A 13,130-nucleotide genomic window follows, 5' to 3' on the forward strand; every position below is an offset into this window, starting at 1 on the left:
AGCGAAGCTTTGGGTCAAGCCCTAGGGTGCCATTCCATGTATGCATGCACGCACTCACACATGTGTGACAGTGTTGGGCTGTGCTATGGAAACCAATTTCATAAAAATCCCTGCCAGCTCTTCCAGCTGAACACTGGTGAATAAAAGAAGATGCTGTACAGACAGACAGGAGATGCGTTAGCAGCCCCCAAGGTAGCAGAGCAGTTGCCATAACAGCCAGCAACAGACGTAATCCAGGCCTGTATTGCTGCTGCTGGAATTAGAGTAGGAACGTAGGTCTCCCAGCTGCCAAGTGCATCTTTTGTGTGGCCGAGGTGTCAGTCGCAGTTCTGGAGCAGGCAGGGGACTGATGAAAACGTAAACAATAGTAGCAACAGCAGGCAGGATTGCTGATTTGGTGCAGAAATTACCCAGCTGCGCCACTGCGCTCTTGTAATCGCATTAGAAAAGTCAAACTAATAAGCATGGTACGAGGCCCCCTCGGTAGTGTATGCCGGTGGATAGACAGGCACGTCACGTAAGCGTGTGAAGTCTGTGCCCGGTGCGATCCAAGGGGGAAGAGCCGGGTAGGTGCATTGGCAGAGCTGTGGGTGAGTTTGTGCAGTGCCTGCCAGTGCTGCTAACTATTTTCCCTATGCACTCAAAGCAGCTTACTCTAAAGAAACAAAGGCAAATAATGGCGATGAGTTTGCTGCTTCTAAAGGACAAATTTAAAGGCTTTAGCTCTTCTGGCAAATGCTTTCATTAAAATGATGATGTCTTTTGCCAGATCGCTGAGCAATTAAACCCTAATCAAGCCCAGAAGAAAGTATTTCCACGGAATGTTTTCAGGGCAATTCCTGATTGAGATTGTGAGGAGGAGTATTATTTACAAAGATCTCATTAACAGACATTATAAGGTTGCTTATGCCCCCGTGGGAACTGATGACAAAACTCTCATGGCCTTCATTAGAAAGCAAAGCCTTTCGATGCCAGGTAAATTCGGTTTTGGGTGCACATATAATAAAGTTATACATATTAGCTTAAAAGCAGCTTCTCTGGAAACCCTATTGGAAATTCTTAGTTTTCCTAATGTGTAAGAGAAATCCATTTTCTGTAGATATTTTTAGTGCTAACTTCCTCTCAAGTGCTATTATCTTACACTCTCTACCATTAGCGCTTGCTGTGTTTCCAGGTCAGTCATGTGGTTGTTAAGCATCCCTGCCTGCTTTTTGAATGACTTGTCAGAAGCTGCTTCTCCCTGCCTGGATCCCGATTGATAAAACACTAAAACACTTTCCTCTTACCCTTCTTGGAAGGTCATCGGTGTTTGGTTTAGTGTGAGACCCTGTCAGCAGAGACCCTTCTCAACACAAGCCTCCTATGTAGATGTAAAAAATGTATTACTCTGCAGAAGGCATGCATGTGTGGGAACACACAACAACTACACTATTGAAAAGCGTTTCAGAGCTGCACACTGCTGTTTCTCATTGAGCCACGGCTATTTTAGCATGAACTGGATGAAGCGGTCCAGATTTCTACATTTTTTTTTACCACTTGTTACATTTACAACTCAAATGAGCTTGCTGTGCTTCAGAAAATCGCAAGAAGTGAAAAGATTACAGCCCAAATCCCTCAGTGAGCTTAAATATGTCTCTCTTGCTGTGGCAAAACACCCTAAGGCAAAGTATTTTAAAAACAGCAGTGCTGATAATGAGAGCTAATAACTTTCCAGATGTTTGCTATTTTGCTACATATGACTCTTTTAAAAAGGTATTTAAACTGATCCTGCCAGTTGTTGTGGATGCCTCTGTGTGTGTGTGTGTGTGTTTCATGAACAGCTGGCTCTTTTGAACTAGGAATTTTAATACTTTCAGTTCCATGAAACTGGAATCAGAGGAGGCGGCTGATTGTACAAGAGAGGGAGCACATTTTCTCATGTGAATTCAGAAGCAGAAAGGGAGGGAGAGAGAAAAAAGCATCGTAATATTGCGTATGTTTCAGTTTCAGTGGATCAAATCTTTCCTCTATCTGCATCCAAGCTATTTGGTTGTGATCAGATGATCAGAGCTCAAGGAAGCGATTGGAGAGCGAGCTGGCTGCAGCTGCACTGTAGGCTGTTTTCAGGGACAAGGAGCCACTGTTTTTCAAACATAGCATAAACATAGAAGTTATTTTGTAGGCTTCAGGATGCAGATATGGGTTGTGCTGCCAGCATTGTTCTGCTCCAAGCCTTTCGTTCTGTGGTACAGAGGAACTGTCCACATATCTGCAGGCGACGACGACGAGAGGAGTTGTCACATGAAATTCTGCCGCTGGATAGCGATGATGAAATGAGCAGACCCAGGACTCTCATCATAATGGTACGGTATACTTTAATTGGCAGGGAGAGGTGGCAGAATTATTATTACAGATGTTACGTGGGTTTTTTTTCCTGTAATATGTATTCGTAGAGAAAGAGCATTGACAGGCTCTTTGTCACTGTAGGTTAGCTTGCTGGTAGATTTGCTGTCTCTGTTGTCAAACAGAGCTGAAATGTTACTTTATAGGTGAAACTGTGAGCTACACATAAGCTCTCTGTAAAGTAAATGTTCTGTTACTGAATTGTTGGTGGGTTTTGTTGCTGTTTGCGAGATAGGCAGCACTGGAGCCAGTAGTGTGGTTATGTTTTATTTCAGAGTTGGAATTCCAAACAGCAGACAGTTTAGGAAATGTTTACTAAGTCTGTTCATCATAAAAACAAAAACAAACCCAAAAGACAAACAAAACAAACCAAAAAAGCTTTACTTTCACCTAGGATGCAGTTGGAATTTATATCAGTTACATGCAAATAAACTCCCATATATCTTTGCTGCAAACTGTTTGCAGCAGTAAAATGTTTGCTGGATCACCGCTTTCCGGTTTAGTGAGTTGCCTCCGTTCTTTCGTGAAGGGGGGCTCAAAAGGCTCTTGGTCTTTGAGAGTCATTTTCTTTCTGAATTAAATTGCATTATTTTTATTTTGTGGTGGAAATATAATAAGCACCATAGGTTTATTAGGAGTAAGTCACAGGGTTGTTCCTCATTATAAATCACTGTCTCAGTATGTGGAACACACTCACTGCTTAGTTACTGCTCTTCCTTGCCAGATACATGTATGGTGAGTGTTTCCAGAACCCTGGAGTGGTTTGGGTCTGAGGTGGCAATGATTTGGTACTGCGTGGCTCTCACTTGATAAAAATATTACCAAGACACTGCAAATAGTATTTTTGCCAGTTTGTCAGTGCACTCGTGTATATCATTGGAGTGGTAGAGATTTTTTTTTTTTTTTTTTTTTTACATGAAGTGTGTTATGACGAAGTCCAGAGTGCATCCCCCTGATACCCCACTGTCACACAGGGCAGTAACTTAGTTGTAAGTTGTAATTGGAGAATTTAATAGCTGTCATGAGATCTAGAAGTGGTTTGAATAGAGCATTGCTGCCCATAGAGAGGTGTGTGGTGCAGTCATGGCAACTATTGTAGCTAGGACCCAATCCAAGTGGTGCTTTATGTACCAGCTCAGGGTATTATCCAGTGCACAGGGGAGGCTAATGGTCATAAGGAGGAAGGGGATGGATTTCATCAACTTGAAGCTGATGTTTAAGCTTCTTTTGCTTTAAAATCCAGTATCTACAAAATAAACTTTTTTTTACTTTTTATCCACTTAATGGTTAAATAAACAACCTCAACGGCATTTAAACAAATAACTGTCTCCTTCCTGGTAGTAATTCCAAGCATAATGAAGTGAGAAGGGTCTGGAAGAAACTGCAGCATGTCCAAGTATGTATCAGTGAGGTGTGTCGGTCTCTTCTCCCAAGTAACAAGTGATAGGATGAGAGGAAATGGGCTCAAGTTGTTCCAGGGGAGATTTAGATTAGATATTAGGAAAAATTTCTCCACGGAGAGAGTGGTTAGGCACTGGAACAGACTGCCCAAGGAAGTGGTGCAATCACGGTCCCTGGAAGTATTCAAAAAACGTGTGGATGTGGTGCTTAGGGACATGGTTTAGAGGTGGACCAGGCAGTTAGGTTAACGGTTGGACTTGATGATCTCAGAGGTCCTTTCCAACCTTAATTATTCTATGATTCTGTGATCTGTGCAGCTTGCTTCAGTCCTTGGAAGAAAAAGGTAGTTTTGGGTGTTATGGCAGCAAACAACATACTAATCTCCCCATACCCAGATGCTGTTATCAGCAGCTTGAGTTGCAGTTCTTTGTGTGGTAAATCCTGAGAGAGCAGGGCTCCGAGAGCAATGGCAAAGGTCACTGCGCTCTCGGAGAAGTGAGGCTTTACCGCAGTGTGGAGGGAGCTGTGGAAGCTGTCCACCACCCTGCAGAGCTGGGGATACCCAAAGGAGAGGCACACTGGTCGGACAGTCTGTTACCTGCTGCTGGATGTGCATTTTCAGGAACCACCTCCTGGTCTCAAACACATCCAGTCATCGTAGTGATGGAGGCTTTATGTTTTCTACAGCAGCAGTTAACGCACTGGTGTTTGTCACGTCAAAAGGCTTCCCTTCCCCAGGAGATCTGTGGGATCGTTTTCTGCCCCTCAGTCCCTTTGAGAAGAGGAGGATGAGCAGTTCAGCCCTGTCATGAAGCTGGTGTAGGTGCAGGCCGGCGCTTCGGAGGAATGCTACTGGGCAGGGGACGACTTGGGAAAATGGACTTCCCTTGCACATCTTTCTTTCTCATCTGGATGTGTATTAACTGTGCCTTTTTGTTTAGAAACAATTAATTATGTAACTATCTAAAATAATTTGCCATTGAGCTTTGCAGTTAGGCTTAGTAATGATGTGGAGACCTGGCGAGATGAGAAGAAAGTGCTGCTTCAGAGCGCTTTTGTGGCAGAAATGCATGGTCCTGTTTCCACCAGAATTCATGTTACTTGAAAGAGCAGCATGATAAAGAGGGCTGGAGGCTACTGGATCTTAATAAAACATGTGTTATGGTCCTAACAGATTATGTTTTTTCCCCTTGGTCTGTTGTAGATCACTGAAGTTTATGTCTGGATAATACAGTGGAGACAACTACGTAGACAAGCAAAAGAGTGTTTAGTTCACAGTGTCATTATGCACATTGTGCAGATGCCAGGAGGTAAACTGATCCTAACAAGATCACAGAGTTTTCATGTCTGAAGGCAGTGAGTGATTGGGGTGCCCAAAGAAGAGGGGCAAGGAAATCCCCAAATGCAGAATATCTGAAATATACTGATGTGCCTTGGTGCGACCGCCAGAGGCTGTGGGCTTCTGTCAGCTGAAGGTCTGGCATTTTATCTTTTTGTGCCTTCAGATGAAACGGTTCTCCGCTTCGTAACTTGTGTGCCACTGGTTATGTGCACCCTACTGAGAGTGTTAGTATTTGGTATTGATTTCAAGAGAGAAACTGTGCCGCCATTTTGAATGGCTTTTTTAAGTCCCCAGGCTCTGTTGCTTGTTCTTGCAAGTTTGCCTGTCCTATGTGAAGCAAAAGTAAAATCTCAGTGTTGCCTTGATACAGAAAGCAATCCTGGGACAGACAGAACAGCAGTCTACCCTAAAATACTTCCAGTAAGTATACGGCTCTATAGATGTGCCCCATTTTACTTTGTTAATCCCTGAAGGGGAACATCTTTGTAGGATATTCTTCTAGGAATTGTGCCTTTGCCAGTGACATTCCTAGGGGGAGATGCTGTGAGTACACTCCACAAGAAAAGAAAGGGAGAAGGCCTGAGTACAGCCTCCAGCTATTGCTTAATGGCCACCTACTAATCGCTGTGTGAAACCTTTAGGCATCACAGCAGGTATTTCTAGCATTCTAGTCCTTGCAGAAAGTGAGGATTGATGTCTTTATTCACAGAAATTTTTTTTCCTCTTCAGTTTGTTAGTTTAGAAATCTGCTTTTATCCTTGGGCAAGACAGATTAATAATCAGGTTTAGATCTTGGCTGGATCCACAGAGCAGGGAGAGATGTCAGAAAGACAAAACTGGAAGTTCTTTGTCAATGACTGTTGTGTGTCATCTTCTCTTGGACGCAATCCTGGGAGTTGCTGGAGACATGCAAAATAAGTATCCAAACAATGTCTTAACGAGATGTACAAGTTGAATCAATGTGTTCAGTAAGTCTGCGTTTAATAGACCATCTTATTGTTTTCTGTACCTTTAAGAGTATGTCTGTAAGAGCTGGGTTTCAAAATAGGTCCATGAGATGGTGAGGTTTGAGATATTAAAAACCTATGTAGAGTGAATGCAAATGACTGTATGTGCTGTTTCTGCAAGCAAAAGGAGAAGAGGAAGATGCCTGAAGGAAGAAAATGTAGTACATGGGTTATGTGGAATTGTTTGGTGTTTGGAGTGGGGGCACTAACATTTAGGATGATGCTTTGCATTTGGAACTTGTGACTTGAAAAGAAGCTGAGCTTTATCTAGTAGGTCATTCTTTGTTTTTTCATGTGATTTATGATGAATTGTGGCAGCTGAGATTTGTGTGGAAGAGAAAGCAAAGCGTGATATTTGAGGATATGATCCTCCTCTCCACCACCACCCCACCGGCCCTTGGTAACTAGCTAAACAAAAACGTGGTAAAATGTTTTGCATTTTGAATAAAATACCGTAACTTGAACTGGCGTGTTAGCTTGAACACAGCAACAGCAACATGACAATAGTACTCTATTTATTCAGTTTTTAATCTCTGAAAAGAGACAGGTTGCAGAGATTTTTCTCTATTCTTTCCAGTTACAGAAGAAGTAAGAGAACCTCCCCTGTTGCACCGATGCAGGATGGCTGCTGTGCTCTGGCGTACAGGCGGGGCTGGGGCGCTGCCCGAGTTGCTTCTCAGGTCACTTAATTTGTAAATGGAATGTTAGTCTTCTAAAAGCAGTAGAAACAATAAAAGCATGGCTTTGAGAATTTTTCCTCATCTAATACTAAAGTTTGCCTCCAGAATTGTGTTCCTTAAGTTTTGTTGCACAATCTGTGTTAATTTTATGTTTCTAGTTGAAATAATTTGGTGCACTCATTTCTTCATTTGTATGTATTTACCTACTGAAAATTCGTACCATATGCATAAGTTCTATTAATAGATGGCAGCTCTAAGAATTGCAAGATGTCTGACTCATGACATACTGTTTTTGTAGGTGGGAATGTGTCTGTGTGTACCCGAATGGGGAGGACTTGCAGCGGCTTTTGGAGGTCGGCATGAGGCTGAACTCTGGGAAGAGAAGGGTGTTCTCTTCCTCTGATGTCTTGGAGGAGGGATTGTCCTTGGAAAGCCAGACTACCCAGGGCTATGAAGTTCAAAAGAAATACTCAAAATATTCATATCTTTTAGCTCAAGTCAGAAGCTTCAATGTGTAATACATTTTTAAGCAACAATAAACATATGTAGCTTTATTTGACCTTAATCAACTTCCACTTCGGTACTTGACCTCAGCAGGAACAGAAACAGGCCTATGTTTGAATAAATTAATAACATTAGACTGTAAAGAGGAAAAGTAGTAAGTGATGCACAAAATGCAGTTCTAATTCAGAGCCATTTTTGGAACTGCTGTTGTTACCTTTGTGACTTCTTTGCCTTCTGTGCCTAATGCTCAACAGCCCTGCTGGTAACGGCGGAACGGTTGCCAGCCTCTTCCCGTCGGTGTGTGCGCTCCAGAGGGGTCAGCGGGGCTCGGCACCGTCACCAGCAGAGCAGCGTAGGAGGAGCAGTGTCCATCTCTTTTCTTCAGAGCAGTGTTTGTTCTTCTGTGCTGAAAGACGTTTGGTTTGGTTTTGGCTTTTACCAGTTCAGGCAGCAGCTATGGCTCTGGGTATAGTTTCTTAAATACAGAGGAGAATGAGCCCAAGATGTGGATCTGTTTTCATACTTCAGAGTGTTGCAGTAGCGTTTAAAGTACGCATAGGGTTGAAAAAGAGATGGCATTAAAAACAGCCTTTTTCCACTGAGCAAATCTTCTCCATCTGACTTTAGTACTCTGAGCAACAACATTTTATATTGCTTTCACTTCTTATTAGTGTTGCAGCAATGTGTGTAGTATGTCAGTATGTGGAATGAAATCATTATGAATGACAACTTATGAAGAGTGTGGACTCAGAAGAGTAAAGTGATGAAAACATCCTCCTACATAAGAGGAAATTTTTTTTTTTTTTTTTTTAACGAGAAACAAGCTATTTATTTGTAAGCAATGCATACCTGAAAGAGTAGGATATAAATTAAAGGGGCACAGAAAAGTCCCTGTAAGTAGCAGCCCTTGGGAGTGCTTTGGGAAGGCTTTGTGATTTTATGCCTGTGACAAAAATCACAATTTAAGATGCATGTTCAAAATGCTTCTTGGGAGAGAAGAAAATTGACCTATAGAAAGGCAAAGTAATTTGATTAAAGCCAAGAAGGCAAAGAGAGAAACAAACACACACAAGAAAAATCAGATCCACTTCAGGTTTCTCAGGCTTTGGCCATCTGCAGCCACACTGCTTTGTGTAATAAGCACATTTATAAACAAATGTATGCACACACATGCTTGATTTGTCGCAGTTTTGTCTGCGATGCTCTGTCTGCAGTTCTGCTTGGCTCTAGCGCTGATGGGCTGTAGCAAATGGCAGCTTTCCATGTTTCCCTTGACCGTTTTGCTCTTTGGATCCTCCTCCGTGCTTTCTTTGTCCAAGTATTCCAATCCTACAGAGGAAGGTAGGAGAGTTAAGAAAAAAAATCCCCATGATCTGACTGGTCTGGGATTTTAGACCTGGGTGAGTTATGGTTGTAGAACCCTAAGCTATTTACATGGTGCGGTGCCCTCATACACCAAATCAGCCATGAGTACAGATCTTCCATTTATGTTTGTCTGCTTTCCTGTATTTATCACAATATTAAATACTTGAATAAATTATAAGGAAAAGATAAACTCTGGGTAACAATAAAGAGGTGAACATAGGTTTAAATGCCAAGTGCTAGGTACAGGATGAACTATCTAAAATAACCACAATAGTATCTTTGAAGTTCTGGAAACATCAAGAAAATGCTTTGAAATGCATTTCTTGTTTGAAAACACAGAATTTAGTAGAGATATTTTGTTTCATGCTGTTGATAGACAGTGTAGTGTTGGACAGAAATATAAAACATTTTTTTTATATATATACACGTATTTGTGACCAGCAGCCTTTAGGTCTGTTTTCAGAGACATTCTCTGGGTCTTTTTATGTGCATCTTGGGCTGCACACATAGTTCCAGACTCATAACTTAGTTCAAATAATTTGGTCTTTTGCCTCCCACAGTGAGGTTTTGGTAATGGAGTGCATGACTGCTCCTGGCACTATAGTGACCAGGCTGTATGGGTAGGTTAGGTGGACAGTTAATATCTACAGAAATGGACTGGAAGCAGCGATACTGCCTGCTACCATATCTTGGCTGAGAAGCAATGTCATCGCATGCTGCTCAAGCTCCATTACAGGAACACGTCTCCCATTAGCGGTACCACTGTCCACAGCTCACCGGGGACAGGTTGACGCAGCGCAGGCAGCGCGTATGAGCCAGAAGGATGCAGAAATCCACCTGCAATGCTTCATGCACGCCCCCAGCATGGCTGAGGTGTTTGCACTGCATTACCATCGAGCGTGTGCCTGCGGGCATCCACAGCTGGAGCACTGATCTGCGCCACACACGGCAGCTGGAGAGCCTCAGGCTGGGAGGGTGAGCAGCAGTGTGGTGGCGGCAGCGCTTGCCTTAATGCGTATGCACTATCCTTGGCCCAGGCTCTGGTAGACTGGTTCTCTTCTGCTGAGTATGGTGAGCTGCAGCTGGTTCAAGAAGTGTACAAAGGAATGGTAAATTAAACTCATGCTTTCAGAAAATGGTATCAGTTCCAGTCCTCAGCCCTTGCCTCTCACTGGCATTAACTCACTGCTGGCTGCAGTACCGAGAGCCAGGCTGGGCTTTATTTTTCATGCTGTTGTAGGTACAGAATCCTCCAAGTAGAGCTGATCCGGATTTAAATGCATGTAGCTGAGCCTACAGTCCATTTCAGGCTTTTGGCTGCAAGCACGGGGATATTGATTTAGCTTGGAAACAGCTATGCCCTGTGAGAGGTATGCTGAGTGAGGAAGGGAGCCATAAAGAAACCGGGGCCCTCCGAGAAAAAACGGCCAACCGAAAGTACTGCCAAAGTAAAAGCTGCTGGGAGAGGGAGAGCTGTAGAGGCAAAGATGGTGTGTAAGAGAGGAGGAGTTCAGTGATGAGAAAGAGAGAAGCCAAGTGGAAAATGCCATTTCTTCTCATCTGAAATTAATTAGGCACACTGCTGTTAAACTTTGGTAAGACTTGATTTTTGAGGGCAAGCCACCACTACTCTATGTTGACACATCAAGATATTCTGATACTGCTTTTTCCTCACTCCTTGTTCTCGTCAAAAGCTTTGTTTTTGCTTCACGGTGAGTATACTTCTTCCTACCAATGTTAATCCCTCCTCCCTTGCCCTTCTTCCACCCCTTCCTTCCCAAAGTGGAAAACCGTCTTCTGCTTTGACTTCAGGATAAATGCAATCCTTTCCCTTCCTGGGTGAACTGGAAATCTGAATGGAGTGTGACAGAACTGTTCCTGATATTCCTCACTTCCATGAAGTTTCTTCTCTACAACAGTAATCTTAATACACTTGGTCTAAACCCAATTTAAATAAATCAGAATTCCAGTTCAGCACGTTTCAGACAAAAGCCTTATGCGAAGTTTCGTTGCTCATGAGAGATGAAGAGAAACATCTCTGAGCCTTTATCTCCACGCTTCATACTCTTCCATCTATCAGAACCATTTGGTTTCAGTGCATGTGGAAAGTCTTTGTTGTGCAGCAGCCTCTCCAGCAACCTCTGGCCAGCAAAGCAGGGTAACATGGCACCGTGCAACAGGAGTCATTTCACTTAATGGCAGCTGCTGAACCATTCCACCATCAGCTGCAGCAGAAAGATAAATTGAGGAGTAGATACTGTGAGTACGTCTACGGTGTAAACTGAAGTGTGATTACTGTGTGCTGTAAAACCCAGTGTGGTTTTACACATTTACACATCACCCATTGGTGATCTCTGCATCCCAAGGGGGTTGCCACCTGATTTCTAAAAACTCTCAAGAGATTCTGACTTCTAGATTACATTTCCTGAATCATACAAGGTTTTGACGGAAGGCATCACCACTTCATGACTATTAGATAATGACTGCCAGTGTGTGGGTGAATACAGACTAGTTCCAGGTTGCAATACCTCCTGTGACTTGAGAGGAACTGCACAAACACAGGCAAATGGTTTTGATGTTCCCTTAACCAAAGAAAGGTTTGTGAAGGCAAAAGACAGGATTTCATTTCTAAGGCTAAGCAGCATTTCAGCATATTTGAACCTGTCAGCTAGTACTAACTGGCAGCTCTGCTTTCGTGAGTGAAACAAGAAATTAATTCTCTGCCAAAGTACTCAAGTAACTGAACTCTTGTTCACTGCAGCACTGTTGTTTCAAGAATACAGAAACAGGCACGGTGTCTTCTGAGCGTTTGGAGCTAAGGAAGATGGAGTGTCTAGGAAATACAGAAACAGTTCCTGGTCTTTTAGCTTTTGAATGCCTTCCTTGAATAATTAAGGCTTCCAGCTTGAATTAGTGACTGGAGTGAGGAATACCATGGTGGAGAACAAAAAGCATGTCACATGAATACTTCAGGATGTTTTGGGTGGCAAGGGTCTGACATCATCGCAGGGCGCTATTCCACATCTAGACCAGCCGAAGCTGGCTCAGACCATGGACCGTGATCTCCTCCGCTGAGGTGTGGTAGCTGTACATACGTGCTCACATTTCCAGTCAGAAAGAAACGGATTCCTTCATTTTTCTGGGGCTTAATTATTTCACTTTTGCTAGGACTCTTATTTTAAACTCGGGGAACTCTGTAAATAAATACATATTATAAAAAAATGTACTTTTTCATCCTGTTAATTTGGTGCCTGTTCAGAACAAAATGTTATGTTCTGTCTAAACAGAAAGAATTTCTGTGCAATATCTTCTGAAATTGCAGTCTGTTAATAATTATTGCCAATTTGTGGTTAGCTTAAAACATAATAGATTCTGTGTGTGTGGTTTTCGATGAAAAATAGCCATTGTAATGTTTGTCAGACTTCTTTCTGCCTCAGGGATCACTCTGAATACAGTGTATGGAACCAATTGCATTGAACACTTCATGCCTTTGGTGTTTGTTTTTCCTCACTTCTCATCTGTCAACTGCTGTACTCATTTTCTTTTCATTAGTATTGATACTTGCTTGAAGATGAGACGGCCAAATTCAGTTCTCAGTTATATGTCCAGCAGAATAGGTTTTTGACTTAATGCAGTAAAATGGATCAGAAGTGTAATTCTGCGCTGCTTGCATGTTTCTCTCCAAAAAAAGAAATCATGAAGTTAGAGTGGAAAATGTGTGCAACCTTGCTGGATCAATCAGTGGTTAGCTATGAAACTAGGATGGTGGGAGTTGCACATCATGTCACCAATCACTCCTAACTTTCTTTGGTGTTCCAATAAGGACTTGGTGTTACTTTGATGTTTTCCGCAGGTTGTAACTTATGTGCTAAAATTAGCTCTTTCAGAGGGTAAGCCTTAACAGTAAAGAGATTAATTAGTGAAATGTAGATTCCTAGAACCAGATGCTCCACTGTCCTTTTTGTGATGTTTCTTCCATTAGTAAATCATGTGTAAACATGCATTGCAGCTATCTCTATAGGAGATCTGATCTTAATGGGATTACAGAGGAGGACAAGTTCTTGGGGGAAATGGAGCTTGGAATTAGGCCTGTTTTTTCTCACTTTTGGATACTTGTGGCTTGAAGGTAAAGACTAAAAAGTGTTCACACAGCTGATCTGCACTTCTTTCTTTGCAGTGCCTTAGCTCTTTCCCTGTCTTTAACCCGTTCTCCCACATGCTTGAGGAGCCTTTTCTCATCTCCCTAGAGCTCCCTAGAAAAAGCAACCAGGCACAGAGCATCCAGCTGCCTGTTCGGTCTCTCCACCCGCCAGCTGGCGCTTGTGCCTGAATTTGCTTATTCAGGCTGTGACTCTGTTTTGGCTTTTGCTGTGCTTGAGTTCCTCTGGCTATCGAGCACCCTTAGCTCTTTGGTTTTAAGCAAGGGCAGAGGCCTTTAGGAGGTGCAGT

At 42.7% G+C, this 13,130-nt stretch overlaps 1 protein-coding gene across 7 annotated transcripts in view; it reads left to right on the top strand.

Annotated features, from left to right (window-relative positions):
• DOCK10 (dedicator of cytokinesis 10) overlaps positions 1 to 13,130 on the top strand; it is a gene marked incomplete at its 5' end in the record, with an annotated part of 165,167 nt that overhangs the window by 26,762 nt on the left and 125,275 nt on the right. For 5 of the 7 annotated variants that reach the window (XM_082319276.1, XM_082319270.1, XM_082319275.1 and 2 more), the window contains one exon: positions 2,178 to 2,342. The exons of the other annotated variants lie outside the window; for them this stretch is intronic. In XM_082319276.1, coding sequence (XP_082175402.1) covers positions 2,178 to 2,342 — 165 coding nt within the window. Of the gene's footprint in view, positions 1 to 2,177; positions 2,343 to 13,130 lie in introns of those variants that run through there. 7 annotated transcript variants of the gene reach the window in all.

This window comes from Platalea leucorodia (genome assembly GCF_965183815.1).
Source record: "Platalea leucorodia genome assembly, chromosome: 8".
NCBI classification, from domain to species: Eukaryota; Metazoa; Chordata; class Aves; order Pelecaniformes; family Threskiornithidae; genus Platalea; species Platalea leucorodia.